A 27884-nucleotide genomic window follows, 5' to 3' on the forward strand; every position below is an offset into this window, starting at 1 on the left:
TAAACTAAAAATTTTCAGCAGACTGAATAAAATTCCTTTTTAAATGAACCTGGTTTCAATTCTTTCTATTATCATAATGGTTGCTCAATTGCTTCATAAGCTTCCAAAGTAAGAATGCTACTAATTCTTTAAAACAAATAAATAAGACATTGAAAGAAAATTCTTATATTTAGTTTAAAAAGTACACTACTATGGAAGATCTTTTTCAGGTTGTCTTATACCTGACAGAGAAAAATAACACACTTTTCCTTTTCCCTTCTTGAAGTCACTCTCTCTATAATGTAGAAAATAGCTTTACCTTGAGCTTGTCTTTTTTTTCCCCTTCTGATAAGGAAGTGAAAATCCCAATTACAATACCTTAATTTTAAAATACAGTATTTTGAAGAAGGGTTTAGATCTATCTTTATCAAGATCAATCAAAATCTAATTTCAGTACAATATAATGTATTTTAGAGAAAAGCATGCACTTGTCTCTTCTCTTTAGCTTTCTTCAAATGTGAAGGTATAGGTTTGGAAGCATTTTATTGCAATTTCACTACTGTTCTGGTTATAACCCTACCTGCTCTCTCAGCACATTCATATGTTCTTATGTGGTTCTTACACAGACTTAGAAAATCTGTAATGCAAGCTTTAAGACAAGCTGCAGCATTTAATGACATTCTTTGGGACCTGACACTTCATGTTCAGCCTTTTGGATAGTTTTTTTAATGTCAAAATTCCCCATGGCTATATTTTGAAATTTTAAAGGCTTTCTTTCTGATGCTAGAAGCCTATTTGAGCATAACAGGCCTTTGCAGGTTGAAACGAAGTCAAGACTTACTAATAGCTGCCAGTTTTTACTGTACTGAAAAAGATATGTTACCTCAGAATGAAAACTTGTATTCCCTAGAAGTTTCTTAAATTTTTGATGTACTAGTGTTCGTTCTGCTGGAATTTCCAACAGCGTATTTTACATTACCTGTCATACCGTAAAATACATATCTTTTCCATGTGACTGTCCAATTTTAGAATCAATGCTACTATGGAAAATACAAGAAAGTTTTAATAGATGAGGAGAAATATTTTTCCTGTGGTCATGTTCCTTTTTTTAATTGTTGGGTTTTGGAGGCTTTTTTTCTTTGTTTGTTTATAGTGGAATAAACATAGCCAAACTGAATTATACTTGAACAAGTATTTTATTATGAAGCAAACATGTTCCTCCAACACCATCCCAAAGTTCTGGCTTCATGAAATGAATGAATGAGCCTATGTCTATCCCTCTACCTCTGTAGTGTAGTCCAACTAGGTATTTAAAGATGAGATTCAGATCAAACTTGGATCACAACAAAGCAGTGAATGCTGTTGGACAGCCACCAAGATGCTAGTGTGGTCTTAAAAATGCAGATTCTATTGAGAGAAGATATTAAAGACAATTTATTATATCAATGAGTTGAGTTACAGTATACCTAATAATAATTTCTTCATTCATTTTATATTATAAATTAATCTGTAGTTTTTTCTTTGGAAGAATGACTTTGAAGTATAACCACATTGATTGACTGGAGGTTTCACACTTAATTTTCCTTAAACCTTCTCTTAATCACATACTCTTCTCTGCAGATATGCAAGGTGAGCTTCTAGACTCTGAAACTTCAAGCCAAACATCCAGAAAATTGAACAAAATTCAGACAATTTGCAGCAAGAGATGTGAGGCTAGTTTAACGGGGAATAGTACATATTTCATTTGTCAGCAGTTAATTGGTTCCTTTGTCAAGCAGAAGCCTCTGGCAGTACAAGATTTGTGGAAAAAGTGACACCTTAAGAACTGTTTAAGCAGAATGTCATGGTTTAACCCCAGCTGGCAACTAAGCACCACACAGCCGTTCGCTCACTCTCCCCCAGTGGAATGGGGGGAGAGAATCGGAAGATTAAAAGTGAGAAAACTCATGGGTTGAGATAAGAACAGTTTAATAATTGAAATAAAATAAAGTAAAATAGTAGTAGTAGTAGTAGTAGTAGTAGTAGTAGTAATAATAATAATCATAGTAGTAATAATAATAATAATCATCATAGTAGTAATAATAATAATAATAATAATAATATACAAAGCAAGTGATGCATGTTGTAATTGCTCACCCCTCACCGACCAATGCCCAGCCTGTCCCTGAGCAGTGGTCCCCCCTTCCCGGCCAACTACCCCCAGCTTATATGGGGGCATGATATGATATGGTATGGAATAGCCCTTTGGCCAGTTTGGGTCAGCTGTCCTGGCTATGCTCCCTCCAAGCTTCCTGTGCACCTGGCAGAGCACAGGAAGCTGAAAAGTCCTTAAATAGTATAAACACTACTTAGCAACAACTAAACCACCAGTGTGTTATCAACATTATTCTCATGCTAAATCCAAAACACAGCAGTATACCAGCTACTAGGAAGACAATTAATTCTATTCCAGATGAAACCAGGACACAGAATTGACAGTGATCTCCTGATCAAGGATCTGATTTTCTCTCTCCATAATTTGTAGTTCTAATGTACCAGCAGGCTTTGATCAGACCTCCCACATGTCCTCATGCAGTCCCTCTGGACATGCAATATAGATCATCAATTTCATCCTATCAAGAATCTCTCTTTGGCCTATAACACAGTCCTCAAATTACTTGAGATTTTGTCAACTAAAAAAAAAAGGAAAAGAAAAAGAAAAAAAAAAAACCTACTGAAATTGCTACTTTGTCACCACACCACACCAGACCCACATCTAACCCATGGCCAAGTTCTCTAGAGAAAGCTACATCTAAGGAGTGTAGATTTAAGCCTATCTTTTTTCATTTTGTCTTAGAGCTAGTATTTATTTCCTGGTAATCTGCCTGTCCTTTTTGAATCTTCATCATATTCACCTCATATTATACCTGGAAAGTGACACTTTAGCCTCCTGTACTCAGTTACTAAACTTCTTTTTAAAGAAAGATGGATTTTGGACTGAATTCTTGTATGTCATAGAGAAAAGGTACTGGAGAAAAAATATCATCAGCAGAAACAACAAGAAGGATCTCTCCTACTAGGAAACTGTGGAAGAATTAATGCTTTTCCATTTTTGAAAGAGTGTATAGGTAGATAATTACAGGAAAACATTAAGAAATGCTCATCTTTACTAGATTTTTAGGTTCCTGAGAGACCCATTTTCTTAACGTTTTCTTGACAAGCTCATGATAGTCAGTATGCTGGCCTTTATGGATGCCATTCTTGCACTGCAAGTCCAGAAGGTTTATACAGATTTCCTGCAGGATTTTTTTTTTTTTTTTTTGTCCTTTTTTTGACCTTTTAAACAGGAAGGGCTAGTTTGATTTTTGATGTTATTGTCTTTCTGAGTTCATCTGCCATAGGAACTGATCTCTGTCTCTTCCATTTTCTTTCTTAGCCTGGTGTTTTATCATCTGCTTATCTAACTGCCCTTATTAGATCTCACACACATGACACACATTACAGATTTTGTAAATTTTCCAATCTCACTATGAGTCCAGTATACTTACAGTCACATACTATCCAATATCATAGAATCATAGAATCATTAAAGTTGGAAAGGACCTCTGAGATCATCGAGTCCAATTGTTAACCTAACTGCCAGGTTCTCCTCTAAACCCTAAGCACCACATCCACACTTTTTTTGAATACTTACAGGGACTGTGATTACACTACTTCTCTGGGCAGTCTGTTCCACTGCTTAACCACTCTCTCCATGAAGAAATTTTTCCTAATATCTAATCTAAATCTCCCCTGGCACAACTTGAGGCCATTTCCTCTCACCCTGTTGCTTGCTACCTGAGAGAAGAGACCAGCCCCCACCTCACTACAACCTCCTTTCACATAGTTGTAGAGAGCAATAAGGTCTCCCCTCGGCTTCCCCTTCTCCAGGCTAAACAAACCCAGATCCCTCAGCCTCTCCTCATAAGACTTGTGCTCTAGACCCTTCACCAGCTTCACTGCCCTTCATTGGACACGCTCTAGTACCTCGATGTCCTTCTTGGAGTGAGGGGCCCAAAACTGAACACAGTACTCGAGGTGCAGCCTCACCAGTGCCGAGTACAGGGGCACTATCACCTCCCTGGTCCTGCTGGCCACACTATTCTTGATACAGGCCAGGATGCCATTGGCCTTCTTGGCCACCTGAGCACACTGCTGCCTCATGTTCAGGTGGCTGTCAACCAACACCCGCAGGTCCTTTTCTGCCAGGCAGCTCTCCAGCCACTCCTCCCCCAGCCTGTAGTGTTGCACTGGGTTATTGTGACCCAAGTGCAGGACCTGGCACTCAGCCTTGTTGAACCTCATACAGTTGGCCTCAACCCATTAGTTTAATATCAAAACTGATCTGGACAAGTAAAGTGAACTGGGTAATGTGAGTGTTTTTTATACTTTTGGAGGTGATAGAAATAATTATCAGCCTTGTAAAGTCTTCATAATAATTTCAACCTTCTGGAATTTTTGCCAGTTATTGTTTTTATACCATCAGTTCAAATTTTTAGAAATGGTGTACTTCCTGCTGAGTGTTTCCTCTTTAAATCAGTCTATGGTTAGTTAAAGGATATATATTTCCATGTTTGTTTTTTTTTTTTCAGATGCTTCTTTTTTTTGAATAATCAAAGAGGTTCAGATTTTCTCAACATGACTTTCTACAGCAGATAAATTCTTGTGAAAGCTAATCTTGAGAAAGTTATTCTTCTCTTCCTAATTGCTACCTTTTGAACCTTCCTAACCATATAGTCCCTGGAGTAGCTGAGTATAATTTTTAACATTAACGATAAAATCATCTTTTTATTTCATAATTTTGAAATTTCCTCCAACTCTGTGATCTCCCTTGTGGCTCTTTTTCCTCAGTTTCGTACAGAAGCTTTTCAACCCTACCTTGCAAGGGCCTTTACATTATGTCTATTTTTTATTTTTCTCAGTTTTTCACTTTTATATCTTCCTTTGTTTTTCATGGACTCTACAGCTCTTCTTTATCCCCCTCTTTCACAAACATTCTTATTTCTTATACAAACAGAAGCTGGTTTTGGAATAGTTTATAGAGCTGTTATCCACTATCAAATCCTCCTTTTCTGAGATGTCTGTTCAGGTAACTATATAATTTTTCATGTCCTCATTACTCATTATCTAAGTCTCTTTTAAGCCCAGGTACTGTCGAAATTCTATCAGCTATATTATGCTGACGTCATTCTTTTTCAAACATCTAACATTTCTAACTCCCTTAAATTTATTTTTGTTCTATTTAGTATCAGTCTTCTTTAGTAGCTATTTTCATCACAGATGTATTTGAATTTGTTACCTAACAAAAGTTAATCTCTGTGCTCAGTCTTTTTAATTTTTTGTCTGCCTTTGTAAATTGTACTGAAACTGAAATTATTATTACATCACTAAAATCCCCATCTATAGGAAAGAAAAACAGGGCTCATTCTTTACAAGCCAAACCCTGCAGAGAAAAATGAATTTTAGTATGTGTTTCAGCAAAAAAGAATGCTATACCCTGTGGGATCAAATCCAGATTTGAAGATCCCAGCCAAATCAATGCTGATATCCTATCACTATTGAGTGATATCCTTAGACCTCTTCCAACCTCTTTGCAAAACTGTCAGTTTTAGAGAGTTATAAAGGAGCCTTAAATCATTTATTTAGAGAAACGAAGTATGCCAATACAGAGGTTTTGCTTACAGAGATTTATAAACCAAATTTTTTAAAAATAGGTAACATAGCAAAGGCTGGAAACTGGGATAAAGATCTATGGCATTGTCTGAGGAATGTCAGATAATTCCAGGACTTACAAGGTCACACAGGAAAGCTGTTGTAGCATAGACTTTTTGGAGTTACTCCATGTTTAATCTTAAAATACCCAGAGAACCGCATGCACAGTGTCACCAAAGTCTTGTAAGCCATGTGTACATATAAAATCATTTATCAAGGCAAATGCAGTTAAGAAAGCCTCTGAGATCCTTGAAGGGTTGTACATTGAGAAAAAGTTTAAAGATCTGATGTTAAGATCTGGTTGGTTATGACATTCTCCTTTTGAAAGCCTTTTCAAAATACTGTGTTTTGTTGTATTTCTTATTGTAAAATGCTAGTCTTGGTCATGTACATGCAAGTATCTTCATGCAATCACTGTGGAGTTTGGTAAATAATGCTGTATGATTTTTTTCTGCAAAGTTTCATCACATATTTTTAATACAAAAACATAAAGCTTTGTCAGTATCTAGTATAAGGGTGATAAAAGCAATGATACTCCTCCGAATTCCACTTACAAAATATCCTTAACTATAAAATGCAGTATCGTCGTACATGAGATTTTTCAAAATATTAACTTTTAGTTTACTTGACTCTTCTCAGAATTTCTTTAATAACATCTCTGCTTTAGTCTTTTGCGTTTATTCCTTCTTAATTAGAGGGGAAAAGAAGTGTGTTTCCCAAATGTCATTCATTTTTGGCACAAGCATGAGGTAATATATTGAGTCTCAGAGTTATCATTTTTCCTCATCAGTCTTATGTAAGGAATAGGATAAATAATAACACCACCTTTTAATTCAAAAACATGACAGTCATTTAGCAACTGATAAGGTAAAAAGTAGTCTCTGAAGACCTTTGTGACACTATAGGTTGTCCACAGTCACCGTTTATAGAAATATTTTACAACTGTGCCAGACAAACCTTTATGAACAGCAAGATGAAATTATAGAGTGTGAAATTTTGATGTCAGAGAAAGGCCTGATATATTGACTATTTTCAACTTTAGTCAGGACTTGAAACAATAATGGTATTAAAGGGGAAGAATTATCTCAATAATACACATTTATGCATTGAGTTTTTTAACTTTTCCAAAGTGGAAAAAAACCCCAATCCTCCCCTCAGAAAAAAAATGATATAACAAAACAAACAAACAAACCAACCAAGTTTTTCTGGGTTTATTTCCTGTTTTGTTCTGTGCCAAGTTTGCAAAATGCAATATCAGCTCCATATGGAAAAGTACAAAAACTTTTGAAGCCAGCATTCATAAATAATAATCATAATAATCATAAATAATCACAGCTAAATACCTAGAAAGATGTTTTTAGAATTCTTTTATTTTCTTCCATTAATTTGAGAAACATATGTCAGTTAAAGGAGCAAATGTTCATATTCACCTTGCAAATTTCATTTTCTAGTAGTTGTTACATTCAGAATCTTGTCACTGGCAAGAGAAAACACACCACTTACGAGCAGTCAAGACTTTACTGCTAGTCTAATTAAAATCTTAACCTACTAATGAAAATGTAAAAACCAGCTATTACTAGACTATTTACAATAATGCATTCCTAGTCCAAATTAATACATGAAAGTTTTATTAATAATATACCATTTTTTTAATACAAGAAGCCTTATTAATATCTAATCCTTTTCTCTTGTATTGTGCTCCCCCTACCAATGCTCCTCTGGTTCTAAAGCCAAAAGCACCAGACTTCCTCAAGAAGAATCAGGGGCAGGGGACATTTACAGCAAGTCATCTGTATCCTGAAGATACACTGGGAGGAATACAATGTTTATAGTGGGGATTTCTTCCTCAGTCTTGTGGTTGATCTTTTGGCTCTTCTTCTAGGTGATTTCCTTATATCTCTTTCTCATTTTTTCCTAGCTTCAATTAACATAAATAGCTACTGTTTGTTACACAGTGCCCAGGCTTGTCAAACCTTTACTATATCAAAGTCAGAAGTTAGGTCAGAAAATAGTCATTTGACCTCCAGACGACTGTTAAAAAGAGGTAAACCAGCTTTGGCTACAGTGAGCCCAGAGAGAGCTGAATGCTGTGCACTATCAGGCTAGTACATAGCCTGCAGCCTTTTACTACTAAGAGCAAAAAATCATATTTACTGGATTACATGTTTGTATTTTTTGTCAGGACCATCATACCTAAAAGAATGGAAAAATTGACTGATATCTATTTGTAAAAAAATGCTTCTTCTTTTTATGTCATTGTTTGATTTTAGCTTGGGAGCAACAGTACAGTTCTCCTGCGATGAAGATTATGTGTTACAAGGTTCAAAAAGTATCACCTGTCAGAGGATAGCTGAAGTTTTTGCTGCATGGAGTGATCATAGACCTGTCTGTAAAGGTAAAGAGGAATTTTTATCCTTATACAGATTTGTTCATTTCTCTTCTATCTATTGTTTGATAGCCAATCCTGCTAAATTAATATTTTGTAAGTACCTGAAGTTTTAGTCCTAGTGTGCCCACTTTCTTAGTAAAAAAGGTCCCACCTATACTGTTTTGTTTAATATAAACTTTGTCTGTATTTCAGTATGCTTTAGTTTACTTGGGAACTTACATTATGAAGATCACTTCATACTGAGTGGATGAAAATCTATCACATCTTAAATATTAAGACTCACCAAGATAGGTTTCAAAATTGCAATGTTTCAATACACAACCAGTAGTTCATGAAGCATCTTCATTACATTTTTGCCAAGCAGATGAGAAAGACTTGAATTTAGGATTGATAAGGACTGGAGAAGTAAGCCTATACCTGGTTTTGACCCTGAACAAATGGACAAATGGCAAAAAATACAGAAAGAAAGAAAGAGAAGAAAAGCACAAAGTCATTCTGCTGAATATATTTTATGCCCAAATACTATGGCAAGCAGTATGATGAATGCCTGAATCAAGGAATGAAAGTATTAATGTTTGTATACATATATATTATATGTATATATGGGTATATAAAGTGAAAATATTAATGTGTACATATACATGTAAATGGCATAACAGCAAAGCCTAATATTGAAGAGTACAGTTTGTTCACAAGCAATACTTGGGTATGGGAAACAGAAGGGACATTTATCTTGTAATTCAAGGCTATGGATACTTATACTGATATCCAGAGAGAACTGTGAGATGTTTCTGAACATTGGAAGGGTCAAAAAAATCTTAGGGTGGCATCCAGAGGGTGTATGGTAGAAATCCACAACAGCTGGAAAATTACATGGGTGATTTTTTTTTTTTTTGGCTCATAAAGCCATTGAAGCATTTCTACAGAAGAAATATAGTAGGACTTTGAGAAGGAAAACTGATATATCACTTCCAAAATATAAGGAAAATTGTAGATTAGCAACATTTTTTAGACCTTAAGACTCGTTCCCAGGAAAATACTACTCTGGAAGTTTGGCTGATTTCTGAACCTTTTGACATCTAGAAGACAGTATGAGAAAATTGTAAAGTTATGTTAGATATTTTGACGAGATTTAATTGCAGTTGAATTACCTTGTAATTTACAAACAATTATCCTTTCTTTTCATTTTTTAAATACATTTTATAATTTATGTCTCCCATCACCCTAGTAAAATAGCAGTTGGTCGGGTAGATGGACCTAATGAAGAAATATGGCAGAAAATCAAAATGTTTGCCCCATTGTGATTTATGGACAAGGTATATTGAAAAGAAGTTAGAATTTGTAGCTATGAAGAAAGTATGGCTTTATGTTACAGGCAAGCAGATAACATAAGCAGCAGCTGAAAATTAACTGGTCAATTTCTACGTTTTATTGAAATTTTAAGAGTCATCCTCTCAGAGACTTTTTTTATCTGGACTTTTTCAAGATCAATGCATCATGCTAGCCTAAAATTCTGCTGGGGGGGTTAAATTTCATAGAACCATAGAATCGTTAAGGTTGGAAAAGACCCTTAAGATCATCGAGTCCAACCATTAACCTAGCACTACCAAGTCCACCACTACACCATGTCCTCAAGCACCACGTCTACCCGTCTTTTAAATACCTCCAGCGATGGGGACTCAAACACTTCCCTGGGCAGCCTGTTCCAATGCTTGACTACCCTTTCAGTGAAGACATTTTTCCTAATATCCAACCTAAACTTCCCCTGGTGCAGCTTGAAGCCGTTTCCTCTCGTCCTATTGCTTGTTATTTAGGAGAAGAGACCGACCCCCACCTCACTCTAACCTCCTTTCAGGTAGTTGTAGAGAGCAATAAGGTCGCCCCTCAGCTTCCCCTTCTCCAGGCTAAACAAACCCAGCTCCCTCAGCTGCTCCTCAGAAGACTTGTGCTCTAGACCCTTCACCAGCTTCATTGGCCTTCTTTAGACACACTCCAGCACCTCAATGTCCTTCCTGCAGTAAGGGGCCCAAAACTGAACACAGTACTCGAGGTGTGGCCTCACCAGTGCCGAGTACAGGGGCACTATCACCTCGCTGATGCTGCTGGCCACACTATTTCTAATAGAAGCCAGGATGCCATTGACCTTTTTGGCCACCTGAGCACACTGCTGGCTCATGTTCAGGTGGCTGTCAACCAACACCCCCAGGACTTTTCCCGCTAGACAGCTCTCCAGCCACTCTTCCCCAAGCCTGTAGCATTGCATGGGGTTGTTGTGACCCAAGTGCAGGACCCAGCACTTAGCCTTGTTGAATCTCATACAGTTGGCCCCGGCCCAATGATCCAGCCTGTCCAGGTCCCTCTGTAGGGCCTTCCTACCCTCCAGCAGATTGACACTTCCACCCAACTTGGTGTCATCTGCAAACTTAGTGAGGGTGCACTCAATCCCCTCATCCAGGTCATCAATGAAGAGGTTGAACAGGACCGGCCCCAACACTGAGCCCTGGGGAACACCACTCATGACTGGCTGCCAACTGGATTTGACTCCATTCACCACCACTCTCTGGGCTTGGCCGTCCAGCCAGTTTTTAACCCAGCGTAGAGTGCACCCATCCAAGCCGTGAGCAGCCAGCTTCTCCAGGAGGATGCTGTGGGGGGCAGTGTCAAAGGCCTTACTGAAGTCCAAGTAGACAACATCCACAGCCTTCCCCTCATCCACTAAGCAGGTCACCTTGTCATAGAAGGAGACCAGGTTAGTGAAACAGGACCTCCCTTTCATAAGCCCATGCTGGCTGAGCCTGATCCCCCGGTTGTCCCACACGTGCCGCGTAATGGCACTCAAGATGATCTGCTCCATGACCTTTCCCGGCAATTTGTTCCAGTTTAATTTGTTCCAGTTTAATTTGCCTCATGCAAATCTTGTAGCATAGCATTGTTTCAGGACAGCAGAACAAACAATGCTTTCCCATCCTTCCTGAGAAAGGAAAAAAAAATATTCAAAAGATGACATGAGAATCTTTGACCAGGCATTTACTGCACATTGAGTTACAGTTGAAGTCTGTTATTTGAAAGATTAAAGTTTCTGCAGTTCTTAGTTATTTCACATCCCAAGAAATGCTTAATATGTGTAGCTGTAATAACATGACTGATACATTGACTTCTCTGTGACTTCATTCAAAAGGGAAACTTTAAACACTTCAGGATTGAGACCCTACTTATTTATCTGCCATGCAATTCAGTATTCCCCTACAGGGCAATGCCACTATTACAAAGCCAACTTGCTTAAGCACAGACAATTATCTACTTTATGAAACTACTTGCTAGTTGATAAATCTCTTCCTGTCATTTACGTTTCAGGAAATGAAACAGATGATAGATCTATTCACAGCTGGTTGATTAGCCTTTCTATTTTCATGCCTGCCGCTCCTGTTTTCTGCTTGCTTTTTTTCTCAGACCCTGTGAAACATTTATGAATGCTGCCTTTTATAAGTCTGCTGGCAAGCCAGCAATAAGTTCTGCAACAAGTACAGTATTTTGGAAAAGCTCATCTAATCTGTAGAAAGAAAAAGTGATTTTGAAATAATTCTTTGTATCTGAGAAAACTAAAGGAGAGACATGATTTATGGTTTAAATCATGATCATCCAATTAATAGACAGGCTACAGGATTATTAGTAGAAAAAGGAACAAATGATACTATGTATTTAAATTGGGTTCTGACAAACTTAGAACATGTTTTTTTGCTTCATATTGCTATTTTGGTCAGTTCATTTCACTGACTAAAGTGAGTTTTAAAACAACGATACATTCATGGACTCAGTATCTTTCATTTGATAGATTGTAAATGTCAGTTTGATTAACATGGATATGCAAGCATAATGTACATTATGAATTTTAGATCTTGCCTTTATAAATACCTTTACTTACCTACAGTATGTTTTTGAAAAATCCACCTTTGCTTCACTTCTCTCTGAAATGCAGACAGGTATTTGACCTCTTAAATGTGATGCTGACTAACAATGTTTGTGTATATGTTTGTATACACACATATATGCAGGTAACACATCGTAGATAAATAGGGTTGAAAGTGGTCCTAACAGGACAGCACTACTTCGTTACTCCAGCTGTATTTATTCCCAGAAGATGTTTGTCTAACATTATTTTTTGCCAAGGAAAATGCTCTTAGATCCTACTCAAGCACTCCAGTCCTTCATTAGCCTTTTAAGTAGAAAAGTTTTTCTAATTCAAATGTGAACCCTTGTTGCTGCACTTAAACAACTTATTTCAATAAGTGCTTCTATACAAAAATCAGGTTATTTAATTCATCTTTTCAATGGCTTATTGCATACTTCAAGAATACCTGCTCCTCTTTAAACTAACCAACAGTAATTCAGTCAGTCCTTCCTCACGGGTCATATTTATAGACCTCCAGCCTTTTTCATAACTTTCCCAATGGGTCCATGTCTTTCTTAAAGTATAGTTTCTAAAAATGGGCTTAGTATTTTAATTTTAGAAGAGGTTTTCCCCATGCTCAGTGGAGAGGAGGAATTATTTCTCACTTTTTCACACATTTTTCTGCCTATAACTATGTGCATATCTTCCAGTTTGATTGTCTTTGCATAACAGTAGGATATTTTTTACTGGGGTTATGTTTCTGAGCTACAGTAACCACTGAAGGTTTGCTGCCAAATGACTTGCTCCTTATACTGCATTTGTGAATTGATTATTCCTACTTTTGTGCTTTGTCCTATACTTGTCTCTACTGAATTGCATCCTATTTTAATGTCATTTCTTCAATTTCTCATTTTTAATTCTAATTATATTTGCTAATATATTCACAGTCCTTCCTAGCTCTTTGTTAAATGCAGATTTAATAGGTATGCACTTCATTCTGCTGTCCAAGGTGTTAATGAAAATACTGAATGAACCTGACCCAGGACAAACCTCTGTGAAACCCCATTCAGTTATTCTTTCCTTTTGACACTGAGACACTGATCAAGAATCAGAGTAGTCTAGGCTGGAAAGGACATCAGGAAATCATCTGATCTCCTGTTGCAAGCAGGGCCTTAGATTAGGTAATCTATGGCTGTCTCAAGCCAAGTCTTCACTAGTTCTACTGAGGGAGATTCTACCACTTCTCTCAGCAACCTATTCCAATGTTTAATAGTTCTTACAAGGAGAATTTTTTTCTTATACCAAGATGGAATTTCTCCTGAAGAAACTTGTGCCTGTTACCTTTTATTCTGTCTCCATGCATCCCTGTGAAGAGAGTATCTCTATGTTTTCTATAACTACCTTTTCAATAGCAAATGACTGTGATTAGATTCCTCCTTGCGAGTTCTGATCTCTAGGTGGAACGAACCCCATTCCTTCAATCTTTCTTCATCTGTCAAGTTCTCCAGTCTTCTTGGTGGTCTTCCACTGGACCCTTTCCAATTTCTCAATGTCTCTCTTAACCTGGAGGAACCACAAATGGACAGTACTCCATATGAGGCCAAACAAATACTGAGTAGGACTGAATAATCACACCCCTTCATCTGCTGTCTCTGTTGTTACTGATACAGTCCAGGACAGTTTGTCTGCTTTGCTGTTGAGGCACATTGTTGGGTTTTGCTCAGTTTCCTGTCCACCAAGGTCCCCAGGTGCCTTTCAGCAGAACTGCTCCTCAGACAGTCTGCTTGTGGAACTTATTTTATCTCATGCGTAGGATTTTACATTTATCCTTGCTAAAACTCACATAATTCTTGTTGGCCCAGTCTTCCAGCCCACTGAGGTCTCTCTCTCTAGTGGCTCTTTCTTCCCGTGCAACTAGCTCTCCTGCCTCTGCAAACTTGATGACCATGCATTCAATCTCATAATTCAAAACAGTTTTAAAGATATTGAATACAATCAGACCCATTACTGACCCATGAGGAACTCCATTCATACAGGCCCATGAGGTACTCCACTCATAACTGTCTGCCAGTTTGACTTTGAGCCTTTAACCACCATCCTTTGAACTCTGCAGTACAGCTAGTTTTCCAAACATCTTGTGGTCTGTCTGTCCCAAATATGCTTTAAGAGTTTGTGAAGAAGGTGTCGAAGGCCACTGTCAGACATCTTCCTAAATTCAAGGTAAATTATGTCTCTAGCTCTCCTCTCATCCACTGAGCATTTTTTTTCATCATTGGAGGCAACCAGGTTGGTCCAGTTGGACTGGACTTCTGAAGTCCAGTCTTTATTCTGCTACTTATCTTTCTCATGCCCTTTAGGATTTTGAACTCTATGATGTTATGGTCATTGCAGCAAAGGCCAATATTGAGGGTCATGACTCCAAACAAATCTTTCTAATTTTTGAACAGTAAAAAGGCAGCACTTTTGTTTGGCACATTTTGCAACTGTGTTAGGAAGTTGTCCAAAGTTCACTACAGAAATCTTCCAGATTGTTTTTGCAACACGGTGTTGCTTTCCTAGCAAATATCAGGGTAGTTGAAGTCCTGTAGGAGAACTAGGGCCTGCATACCCAAGGCTTCTGTGAGTTATTTGGGGAAGTCTTGGTCCTGATTAGGTGATCTGTAGCTGACACCTGCCATGAAATCTCCTCTGATGGAGATCTCACTGATATTGAAACAAAAGCTCTCTACAGCACTGTCCTCTTGTTGTTGATACACTCCATACACTAAACCCTCTCTTTTACATAGACACCAACCACTCCTCTTTTACCCTTTCTGCATCTCCTGAATAGCTTGTAACCATCCATTGCAGTACTCCAGTCATGTGAGCTGTCACTCTGCGTTTCTGTAATTCCAATGAGATCATAATTCTTTGACAAAGCATGAAGTCCTGGTCTTGCTTGTTTCTCAGACTGCACGCATTGGCATGCTGAAAAGTAGCTTAGGCAAGGACCATGTGTCTGAGCTGTAAAATGCAGCTCCTGTCACGAATGAGCAGTTAGGTCGCTTAAATAATCACCACCACAGATATTTGTAAATAGTGATTTTAATATAAATTTATAACAGGGTGATTTAACAGAGTTTGATGGCAAGGTTCACTCTATTACTTATTAAATGAATGGAATATATGGAGAGAGAGAGAGAGAGAGAAAGAGAGAAGAGAATACAAAGGGGTAGTAAAGGAGGCCCTCCCGTTGAGTCACAAGGTTCGGAATGGACCCCCTTGCTTTCTAAACCCCTTCTCAGAGAGGAGTCTAGGTGTGGCTGGATCCAATCCTAGTCTCAGACTTGGTCAATGGTTTATGTCTAAGGATTATATGTATTTAGCAGCAACTTAGGTTTATTCACAGTAAGGAGAGAATCACAAGAATTTAGTAGTAACTAATCATTGGTTACTCTAGCATCTACAAAGTGAATAAATAAAGCTTACTACAATATTTCTATAATACACACATACACAATCACACAATAAGCCTAATAAAAGAATACCTCTTAAAATCCCTTGCGAGTTTGATATGCGCAGATAAAGACACCCATCAAAAATTCCCCTCGAGTTCAGTGAAATACTCACTTCAGTGATTGTCTCAACGGGCAAAGGGTTGAACCTCAAGGAGTGAAGGGCACTGGAGATCAGCCCAGGTCCTGTTGCCAGGCCTCTGTATGCAAATGTAACAGTTTGCAGCTCTGGGAGTTGTCCCACTCAGGGGGAGATACTGGTGCAGCCCACTGCAGTTCAGAAGAGCTCAAAGGGTCTCCTGTGGTACCGCTGTTTACAGGGCTGTGAGATGATTGACTTTAAGCATCAGTAAATTTCCATTCTGGCTACAGCTGTGGTCAGTTATTGCTGAGTTCTCATCAATCTCAGCAAGACAGGTGCGATCCTCCCGTACCAATCCACCTGAGTTATGATCCACAGTGAGGTGTTCCCAAGCTGTCAAGGGGTGACTGATTATGCCAGGTGGGATCAAGGCACTCTTGTTCCCCAGCCTAACCATGCAAGAGTGCCTGGTACAACCAAGGGGCGCCTGATTGCCAGACTCATTGCTCAGAGGCCAAGCCTTGGCAGGGGTCCGGGTGGTTGTAAGGTGATCCAGAAGAAGAGGGAGGAGGATGCACCACCACAATCCACCCCATGACTAAAGTCAATCTATCTCTTTTCCACAGAGTGGTGGTGTGGTCGCCTCTTGCCTCTGTGTCTATAAACACAGTAATTTTGCCAATTGTAATTTTGAGGGAAATCTTTGGCCTGTTTCCTTTGATTATTGTTAATTTATCAAATACAATTAAGCAATTTTATATGTGTGAGGAGGGTTTTGTAGTGTTGCTATTTGTCTAGCTATTCCCCACAACCTAGCATATAGAAAAATATTCAATAAAAAACATAGTATAACAAGAGTTAACAAAATCATGTTAGGGTGTAACATCTTGTTCATTATCCTGGTAGCTGTTGGGAAACATCCGAATAAGGTATCCCACCAGTGATGCTCTCCATCCTTCTTCACTCTTTAAAGGGCACAATGTATCTTTTCTGTATTGTGATGGATGCTGATCAGGGTCTTTTTGCCTTTAAGCAAAGTCAGCTGAACCCTTAAGAGTGCGAAAAGAAGGCATATGCAGGGTCCCAAGAGTGAACAGCAAATTTTAGATTATATTAATGTTACAGACTATTGCAAATGCATTCAAAGCTGAAAGAAAAATGTAGTGATGTTTTCTGTTAGTTGTGTAAAATGGAGAGAAAATCTATCATTGTAAAACTTTGACTATGGTGTGAAATCTAGCCACTTTCTTAGGGACACTCTTCCTTGTATAGCTTGGTATTAGATATTCATCACATTATCTTACAGTCATGAATTACCTTGTTATTCTTAGGCAATTCAATGGTGCTTATTGATATAAACTATGCCATTGTCATTTTAACAAATTCGATATACTTTTAGTATTAATTCAGTATTTATTCAATGTTAATTCACTTTTGCACAAGTAGAATGACTACATCTTCCCAAGTACAGGTAATTATCAGTGAATCACATCAAGATGTTTAAGGAAATTCTTCTGAATAAGAATTATAGATATAGAATAATTTCATTTTTTTAAGTGTTAGGTTATTTGCAAAGAACATTTTTCTAACCTTTTAAAATTTGACACGTAGTGAGAAGAAGAAAAATCTCTTTAAACTAACAAGGATGTGCAGCATGAGAAACAAGCAAGAGGAGCTAGATGCCTTGGCCCAGTCCCTGAGATATGACATCATAGGCATAAGTGAAACCTGGTGGGATGAGTCCTGTGACTGGTGTGCCATCATGGATGGTTACAGGCTCTTCAGGAGATAAGCAGGGCAGGCGAGGCGGCAGGGTGGCATTGTATGTAGTGGAGGGGCTGGAATGCATGGAGGTAGCAACTGGTGATGGCACAGTTGAGAGCCTCTGGGTAAGGATTAAGGGACAGACAAATAAAGCAAATGTCATTGTGGGAGTCTGCTACAGGCCATCCAGCCAGGATGACGACACTGATGAGTTATTCTTTAAGGAACTAAGGGATGCTTCTAAGTCATCTGCCCTTGTCCTTATGGGGGACTTCAACTTGCCAGATGTCAACTGGGAATACCACACAGCTGGTACAAACAGGTCCACAAGATTCCTAAACCATCTGGATGATAACTTCCTGGTACAGGTACTAAGGGAACCGACCAGGAAAGGTGCCTTCCTCGATTTGTCGCTTACTAACAGAGAGGGTCTTGTGCGTGAAGTGGTGATTGGTGGCTGCCTTGGCCATAGCAACCACAAAGCAGTCAAGTTTAAAATCTATGGCAACAGGAAGAAAACTGCCAGCAAGACCTCAGCCCTGGATATGAGGAGAGCTGACTTCAGGCTGCTCAGGGAACTACTTAGAAAGCTCCCCTGGGAAAAAGCTTTTGCAGGTGCTGGGGTCCATCAGTGCTGGTCACTTTTTGAGTACAACCTCCTAAGAGAACAGGAGCAGACAATTCCAAAATGTTGGAAGTCAAGCAGGCAAGGTAGAAGGCCGCCTTGGCTGAGCAGGGATCTTCTAGAACTAAGGCGAAAAAAGAAAACATATGGCCAGTGGAAGCCAGGTCAGGAGACATGAGAGGACGTCAGAGTGGCTGTTCACCACTGTAGGGAGGAAATACGTGCGGCCAAAGCTCAATTAGAGCTGAAGCTGGCCAGTACTGTGAGGGACAATAAAAAGGGCTTTTTAAAGTACGTTAATAGCAAAAGGCAGGCCAGAAATAACATTGGCCCATTACGTGACGAGCATGATCACCTCACAAACAGGGACATAGACGAAGCAGAGGCATTTAATGCTTTCTTCACCTTGGTCTTCAACACCGATGATGGGCTCTGGGACCCCCAGAGCCCTGGGGCAGAGAACCATGACTCTGAGAATGATAAACTCCCAACTGACCCTGAACTTGTGAGGGATTTGCTGCTCCAGCTGGATCCCTATAAGTCAAAGGGGTCTGATGGGATTTATCCGAGGGTACTTAAAGAGCTGGCTGGTGTCATAGCGAGACCTCTCTCAATGATTTTTCAATGCTCTTGGGAATCTGGAGAGGTCCCAGATGACTGGAAGCTGGCAAACGTTGTCCCAGTCTTCAAGAAGGGCAACAGGGATGACCCCGGTAACTACAGGCCTGTCAGTCTCACCTCTGTGCCTGGCAAAATTATGGAGAAGATTATTCTGGGAGTTATTGAAAAACACCTGAAAGGCAATGCAGTCATTGGCCCCAGCCAGCACGGGTTCACGAGGGGAAAGTCCTGCTTAACAAACTTAATTGCTTTCTATGGCAAGGTTACCCACTTAGTTGACCAAGGGAAGCCAGTCAATGTAATCTTTTTGGATTTCAGTAAAGCTTTCAATAACTCTCTCTCCCAGTATCGTCCTGGACAAAATGCCCAGCATACAGCTGGATAAACACATAATGCAATGGGTGAGCAATTGGTTGATGGGTCGGGCTCAAAGGGTTATAGAAAATGAGGTTACATGGGGTTGGTGACCAGTCCCTAGCGGGGTTCTGCAGGGATCCATCTTAGGGCCAGTGCTCTGTAATGTCTTCACAAATGACTTGGACGCAGGACTTGAAGGGTTGCTATCTAAGTTTGCCAATGACACAAAACTGGGAGGAGCCGTTGACACGCTCGAGGGCAGAGAGGCCCTGCAGAGAGATCTAGACAAATTGGAGAGCTGGGCAATCACCAACCGTATGAAGTTGAACAAGGGCAAGTGCCGGATTTTGCACCTGGGACATGGCAACCCTGGATGTCCATACAGACTGGGGAACGAGAGGCTGCAGAGCAGCCCCACAGAGAGGGATCTGGGGGTTCTGAGTGACAGCAAGTAGAACATGAGCCAACAGTGTGCCGTGGCAGCCAAGAGGGACAACCGTGTCCTGGGGTGCATCAAGCACTGTATTGCTAGCCAGTCAACTGGGGTGATTGTCCCGCTTTACTCTGCACTGGTGCTGCCTCATTTCAAGTACCGTGTGCAGTTTTGGGCACCACAGTATAAAAAGGATACAGAGCTACTAGAGAGTGTCCAGAGGAGAGCCACAAAGATGGTAAAGGGTTTAGAGGGGAAGCCGTATGAGGAGCGGCTGAGGTCCCTTGATCTGTTCAGCCTGGAGAAGAGGAGACTGAGGGGAGACCTCATTGCGGCTTACAGCTTTCTCACAAGGGGAAGAGGAGGGGCAGGCGCTGATCTCTTCTCCCTGACAACCAATGATAGGACCCGAGGGAACGGCAGGAAGATATGCCAGGGGAGATTTAGGTTGGATATTTGGAAAAGGTTCTTCACAGAAATGGTGGTGGAGCACTGGAACAGGCTCCCCTGGAAGGCAGTCATGACGCCAAGCCTGACAACATTTAAGAAGCATTTGGACAACACCCTCAGACATATGGTGTGAATTTTGGGGTTGTCCTATGCAGGGACAGGAGTTGGACTTGATGATCCTTGTGGGTCACTTCCAACTCAAGACATTCTATGATTCTAAGGCTCATTAGATCTGATGAAGAAATGTATTGCCTCATATTCCAGAAGCAGTGACAGACATTTGACTTCACAGGCACTCCAGCTCATCCCTTCACCTCATGATTCAGTCCCCAGTTCACAGGCACCACTTACTGGCATTTTTATTTTACCATATTCATTTGCATTTATTAATTCTCCAGTGTCATGTGAGAAAAACTTATGAGAAAAGATGAAGAGAGGCTGAAAAACAACATTTTGCCATTTGCTAAAGGGCAAAAGAATCCATTAGGACTCCGTATATTGTTTTAATTACAGTAATGTAAGACTGGTTATCTGGCAGGAGAATTACAAAGGAACTGAAAGATTGATGAATTCTCTGATATTAGCTGATCCTCTTACCATTTCCAGAAGGTATTTAACACAGGGAAAACTCTGCTATAACATCTTCCATCCTCAGTAAAGATCCACAGAAAAAATAACAGAGATTATTTTTTTTCCCCCAGTTAGAACACCAAGTCTTTACCATTTCCCTCCAAGCCTGGTCAAGTGCCAAGACAGAATTGATTGTACTGTTTATTTTCTGTCTGTTGGCAATGGCTACAAATTAAATAATTCTATACTGTTTTCAACACAATTGATTTTCGTATTATTGGTCATGATAAGTTGCTTAGACAATTTTGGCCTCTTCACAGGTAAAATGTTGTCCTACTTTAAGCATTTTTTCTTTTTTTTTTTTTTTCCTGTTCTCTTTTCTTTACTGTTTCTTCTGCTTGCACATTAAAGTCATAGGTATAGTTCACATGAAATAAACATTAGGACATGCAGTCCTACATTCTCTTTCAGAAACAAAACCAAAATTAAATAAGCTGTACTGCAATACAGAAGTACAGTGGAGTTGTATTTTTCCTAAACAGAGAGTGAAAAATAAAGTGTATGCTTAAATCTTAAATAATAAAAGCGTGTACTTCCTGATTATTTATGATTTTAAGTTTGTTCAGAGTCATGTCAATAATTGAAACTGCAGTGCCTACTATGTGGTGAAAGTCATATTAATGCAGAACTAACATAACTGAAGAACCATTAATGAGCTAAACATACCACTGTTTATATCGGCAGAGAAATTGAACTCTTCAAGTATTAGAAGATAGTTTGATTTAAAATTAACTCACCAAAAATTGCTATCTTCAATCTTTTAAACATGGATGTGACTATTGCCCTTCAATATTCCTACTGTTATGCATTGCAGATTTCTCAAGTTAAAGAAATCTACTATTATACTGCAAAAGAACTTTGAAGAAAGGATTACATTCAAGTAGCTTAAATATCATCCAGTGTCTTAATTAATGGGGTGCAACATGAAAAATATTCCCTTTTTAATTGGAATATAAGTAATTGTGAATAGATGTAATAGCTACTTATAGGGAAAATTTGGGAATACTCCTCAAAACCTCCTTATTTTGAATTTACTTTAAAGCAATGGTAACCAAAACCTCATTACTGTTAGTTTATGGTTTGTACATTGCGATTGACTAACTTAAACAAGACTGGAGAAAACTATCTGTAAAAAGTCTGTATCTGCTGCTTCCTGCATACTGACATAAATGCCATATCTCTGTGTAATGTTAGACAAACATAGATTTAAGTAACACATCAGAGAGGTGAAACATATAAATGATGTCCTAAATTCAACGATTGAATCATTCTGGTATTGTACCATCACTTGAATAATATATTTTAAATGGGAATGTATAAAATATAATTTAAACAGTTTTATAATGCTTCTGTAAAGACATAGGTGTCAAAGTAAAAACCCATGAATCAGTAAGAATATGTCTTCTATACATATGTGGTTGTAAAACTTTAAAAATATGTCCGATCAAGTTTAATGACTTCTGCAGCCAGACTGAAACAAGGTTTTTACTAAACAATATGGACTGATACAGTACTTATTATCTAACAGGCCTGGTTTATATGTTCAACTCCCCTTTGTGTAGCTGGGCAATGAGAAAAATGAGAATTGACTTGTTAAAAACCTTTATGAATGCCTATAAGATCTGAAAAGTGCCATGTAAGAATTAGGTATTAACACAGACCTAGACAGTTAATGTTATCACATTACAGGAAACCTCAAAATATCATTATGAATCAGAGGCTATGGTTATATACTATATTATTACACGATGTCCACATAAATCTTTTACTATTCAATAGTCAATACTGAGTTGAAAAATTAGCAGTTTTAACCACATATAATCTATTATTTAAATTGTGGGGGTTTTGTTGTTGTTTTTTGTTGTTTGTTTATTTTTTTTAATTTGGAGAGGGGGTGTTAGTGCTTCTTCGGACTCAAACACGGCTCACAAAGTCAAGAAATTTTTATACTCTTATTAAGAAAGAAGAAATTATTATCATCACCGTTTAAGATATAAGAACTGTGGCAGAGAGAGAATAATCACAGAATCATAGAAGCATAGAATGCTTTGGGGCGGAAGGAACCTTTAAAGGTCATCTAGTCCAACCCCCCTGCAATGAGCAGGGATATCTTCAACTAAGATCAGGTTGCTCAGAGCCCCATCTGGCCTGTCCTTGAATGTTTCCAAGGATGGGGCATCTACCACCTCTCTGGGCAACCCGTTCCAGTGTTTCACCACCCACATCGTCAAAATTTTTTCCTTGTGTTCAGTCTAAAGCTATTCTCCATTAGTTTAAAACCATTACCCCTTGTCCTGTTGCAGCAGGCCTTACTAAAAAGACTATCCCCATCTTCCTCATAGGCCCCCTTTAAGTATTGAAAAGCTGCAATAAGGTCTCCCCAGAGCCTTCTCTTATCCAGGCTGAACAACCCCATCTCTCTCAGCCTTTTCTCATAGGAGAGGTGTTCCATCCCTCTGATCATTTTTGTGGCCCTCCTTTGCACCCACTCCAACAGGTCCATGTCCTTCCTGTGCTGAGGATTCCAGAGCTGGATGCAGTACTGCAGGTGGGGTAACAAATAAATGGAGATACAGGAAGGTTGTTCCAAAGTTACAAAGTATGTCTGGTTCTGAGCTGGACATATGACTCTAAACAGGTTTGTCGTTCCACATGTACACCTATGGTGACACAGGCAAATAATGTAATTGATTTATAACTGTTTTTTTTTTTTTTTTTTTTAAGAAAAAAAGATTATAATTGAAAAAAATTAAGGCCACAGAAAATAACAAATAGAATAAAATTTAAAAAATCAGTATTAGAAGTCTGGATGTCCTGTAAAGAGAGATGTGTTCCACTCTGCTGTGATTTGCTGCACATGAGATGCTCTTGTCTCTGTAAATTCTAGTGAAAAAAATTAAAATGAAAATTCAATATTTGGCATGGTAAATGCCAGTAATTTGTTTTCCCTGCTGGACATTAATACTTTGTTCATGTTTTGATATTTCTTGATATTTTAACAAGTTATTCCAGAAACTACATCCCATTGTATGATAAGCCTAGGTATGGCAAATTTACGTCTGTGTACATGGGGGAGGGGGGGGGGGGCGGGGCGGATACTTTCTCCTTGAAGGAAAGCTAAAATAATTAACTTTAAAGACTTAAAGTAGTCTAGTCAAAATACAAGTGATATACTGTAGGAAATAATCTGGATTTGGATAAGGGTTAGGATGGGTATTTAATGTGTAATTTCCATAACTCTAGAATTTATTTAAATATAGAGACACAGAGATGCTTTAAACAGATATTCTCCTGGAAATATAGTATCCCTGTCGTGGTTTAACCCCAGCCGGCAACTAAGCACCACGCAGCTGCTCCCTCACTCCCCCCTTGGTGGGATGGGAGAGAGAATCAGAAGGGTAAAAGGGAGAAAACTCGTAGGTTGAGATAAGAACAGTTTAATAATTGAAGTAAAATAAAATAGAATATTTAAATAGGTAAAGCAAAAGCCGTGAACGCAAACAAAGCAAAATAAGGAATTCATTCACTACTTCCCATCGGCAGGCAGGTGTTCAGCCATCTCCAGGAAAGCAGGGCTCCATCACGCATAACGGTTACTTGAGAAGACAAACGCCACCACGCCCAATGTCCCACCTCCCCCTTCCCCCCCTTCTTCTTCCCTCCCTTCTTCTTCCCCCAGCTTATATACTGAGCATGAGGTCATATGGTATGGAATAGCCCTGGGGCCAGTCTGGGTCAGCCCCCCTGGCTGTGCTCCCTCCCAGCCCCCCGTGCACCCGGCAGAGCATGGGAAGCTGAAAAGTCCTTGACCAATGTGAGCGCCACTTAGCAACTACTTAGCACTACTTAGCACTACTTAGCAAGAACCAAAGCATCAGTGTATCATCGACATTGTTCTCATCCTAAACCCAAAACACAGCCCCATACCAGCTACCAAGAAGAAAATTAACTCTATCCCAGCTGAAACCAGGACAATCCCCAAGCAGTGCCAAAAGATGGGTGACCTAATAATTAAAGCAAGAGCCTGGAATGAGGAATTCTGGGTTTGTCACTGAATTATTGTGCGACCTGGGGCCATTATCAGATGTCTTAAAGTGCATGTATCCTGGTGTTTTCTGTTGTCTAGTGGTAGGCTTGTAGAGGTGCTTAGTAAAGATTAAACAAGGATTAAGGAACTCAATCAAAATTTAGATCATCTGAAAAGAGTCAATAATTTTTTAAGTGGGGATATTTTTTCTGCAAAAGTTACGTGCCTTTCGACTCCACAGAGGTATTATGAAATGGAAATAATTATTCTGTATAAATGATTTTTAAACCTTTAAGTAGAAGTTTTGGTAGATGTGAAAATATTTTTTACTCAAATGTGGTACAGTTTTGTGATATATTGTAAATCAGCAATATCTAGAATATGCAAGCACTTCATAAAAGCAATATAATATATTCTTGATTGCTCAGTTGGGTTTGTAAATGTAATAAAATCCTGTTTTCTAGCTGTTGTCTACCTTTGTATGCCTAGTAATGTATGTTAAGTTTTATCTGTATGTACATTCTCCTATGTGAAGATCCAGATCTTATCATTACTTATTTCAATCCTGCTTATTAATTATTCTAGTTTCCAGAGCATCACCTAAAGAGACATTATCTAAAAAAACTTATGGAAAAAATTACAGGGTTATAATTAAAAGTATTCCAGTCTTTGTAAATAAGATTAAAACCCAGCATACTGTGACAGCTTCTGTATTTATTAAAATACAAAAATACTGGTAATTTACTGTTTTTTTTGATAGATGTAGCAAACTATTCTGCATATAAATACATGATCTCATGTCCAAAAGATCTGAGCACCTATAAGCACCAACATAAATTTTGAAAACCAATAATCAAAACTAATAACTTGTGAAAAAAATAGTAATTAATTAGGGTATTGTCTAGAGAAAATAAGAAAAGGGAGAACAAAGAACTTGGAGCATCTGAAAGCTGGATAGCTGAGAATATAGGGGAAACAAGAGAGCTGAGAGAAAAATTTTACTCCAAAAATCTGCACAGACATGATACCAAGTTGACAGGAGTATCCCTTGCCTTGGAAAAATATGTGAACTGTATAGCTGTCTGACTGCTCATCTTCCTAGTTAAGGTAAAAAACATTACTTTGTTTTTACACATCAAGGAGGAATTCTAAGGAATTCTATCCTTGTACAGAGAGAATGACTTACACTCCGGTAACTTGGATAGAACATTTCTAAGCTGAAATGTAGAACATCTTTAAAGAGGGCACTGTAGTTTAAGGAATTTCAATACTTACAGGTGCAATTCCATGAGAAAGTTACAAGTTGTCCTCTGTCTGTACCAGCGTTAACAGTAATAGCTGTTTCTCCTCAATAAAGCTGAAAGATTCTGCTCTACTTACCTTTTCACAGAACTAGAAAATTTGTCTAAATTTACTTGAAATTTCTTGGGCAGAGTACAAGACTGTTAACTAGATCTTTTCTTCACCAAAAATCTTTTCCTCCTGCTTTGCAAAACAATAATATTTGATTTCCATAATTATTTTTCTAAAAGGTTGGTGCTAAGTACTAACTATGAGGTGATATCTCAGATTCCTAACCCATTTCATGTTAACAAATTTTATTTTTTTTTTTTCCTAAAAGAAAAATGTGGTAAGCTTGTTCAAAATCTGCTCTTTTTTCAACCTTATTAAATCCTTTGATGTCTATTTTTTTCCTTCTTTTTCTATTTCCCCTTATCTTTGACTGACAGTATAACGTGACATTGTTAGGTGAAAATATCACATGTGTAGCATTTTGTGTCTGATTTCATTTAAATGAAAATTCCATCCTTCTAATATAAAGTATTGAGACAAGCAGTGAAGAGCTGTTCAAAAAGGTAGATAGGTATTAGAGAAAGGGTTCATCTCTTGTAGTCAAGACAGTTTATGTCTGCTTTTCTACATTTCTTTGTCTTCAAATTTCTATCTCAAAAATTCACAGGAAATATAATTGACACAACTTTGAAACAAACAAACCAAAAAACTCTCCAAAAAACTTACCCAAAACCTAATTCTGTTGAGCACTTAAGAAAGTAGCAGAATGGAAAAACTTCCAGAGAAAGCATTTTCTGAAATACACATTTTAGTAATTTATTTTCAGATTAGAATTATACAATAGCAGTCTGATGTTTTCCAGTCTTATAAAAATGAACTACATTCTGTTCGCTCTTCAATGACACTTAGCTAACATTCATAATTGCTTGACACAAGTGAGAAGAAAAAGCACTATGTTGGCACTAAGCTCTTGAGTTCAACACAATAAAGCAAGAGAATTACGTGCATACAATTAGTATTTCTGTTCAATTTGTTTAATCTGTGTGTAACTTGCACAGTATTGAATAAATTCTACCAGTTGAATGCCATTTAATCTATTGTGGCCTAGATCTCAAGATTTTATTTCAGGTAACTCAGTTAGTATCTCTTCACAAATTCTAAGTTTTTCTTCTGAAGAGTAATAGTCAATTGTGCCTTTGTAGCTAATCATCCCTTTCCTTTACAGATCAGCAGAGCTTTGCCTGTTGTATAGAGGGCACACTGCAGGAAGAGTTACAATTTAGAGGCACTAAATGAATAGGTCTTGCTGCAGTGTTCTTGTGTGTCTTATAGACCAAAACAAACGTCCAGAACTCTCAAGAGAAATATGGGAATTAGTGATGGAATTAATTCAGATCTGCTCCTAAAATAAGCTACCCTAGAAAAATAATACAGTATTCTACCAAAAGAATCTTCCTTTTCTATCATATTCTACTAATACAAATGATATTTTTCAGTGTTCTTTTTCTATTGTGTACTACCTAACAGCAGAGTTTTTAGGGGTAAACTCCTTGTAATTTTTTTCTTATGTGATAAACTTTTAAGATAGAGTGGTAGCAAAATCAGTTCTTTCTTTTCCTGCTGTGACCAGCCTTTAAACAAAAGTGGTTTTAGTGTGTTAAATGTGCTCTGAACCCAACTACTGAATAAGTTCTGTCAGGGGATTTGCAGTTTCCAATTGCTAGAAAAAGTTTTGATATGAGATTTCTGCAAAGATATTCATCTCAGTCATGATGACATTGGAAAATGTATAGTAAAAAAAAGTTTCAATGTTTCTGGGAAATATATGGCTACCAGTGAACTCACAGGCACCTTAGCAGTGAATTTCTCTCTAAATTTGCACTTTTGGTATCTGAACACTTTATTGGTCTGACTGTAACTCACCATCTTGTTGATGGTGATTAGTCAGGCAGTGAACCAAGTTTATAGTAGTTTTGACTAATTGTATAGTAATCACAGGAAATGCTGTTAGCTCTGCTTCTTACATAAAGTATTGCCAGTAAAGAATTGCTAGTAAAACATTGAAAAATATTTTAAAAATACTAACAGTTAAATTTCTACAATTAGACTTCAGGTATAACA

At 38.3% G+C, this 27884-nt stretch overlaps 1 protein-coding gene across 1 annotated transcript in view; it reads left to right on the top strand.

Annotated features, from left to right (window-relative positions):
* CSMD3 (CUB and Sushi multiple domains 3) overlaps positions 1 to 27884 on the top strand; it is a gene marked incomplete at both ends in the record, with an annotated part of 751074 nt that overhangs the window by 310467 nt on the left and 412723 nt on the right. Inside the window, one exon of the mRNA XM_082307341.1 lies at positions 7980 to 8104. Within this exon, the coding sequence (XP_082163467.1) occupies positions 7980 to 8104 (125 nt within the window). The remainder of the gene's footprint in view (positions 1 to 7979; positions 8105 to 27884) is intronic.

Source organism: Platalea leucorodia, assembly GCF_965183815.1.
Source record: "Platalea leucorodia genome assembly, chromosome: 1".
Lineage (NCBI taxonomy): Eukaryota > Metazoa > Chordata > Aves > Pelecaniformes > Threskiornithidae > Platalea > Platalea leucorodia.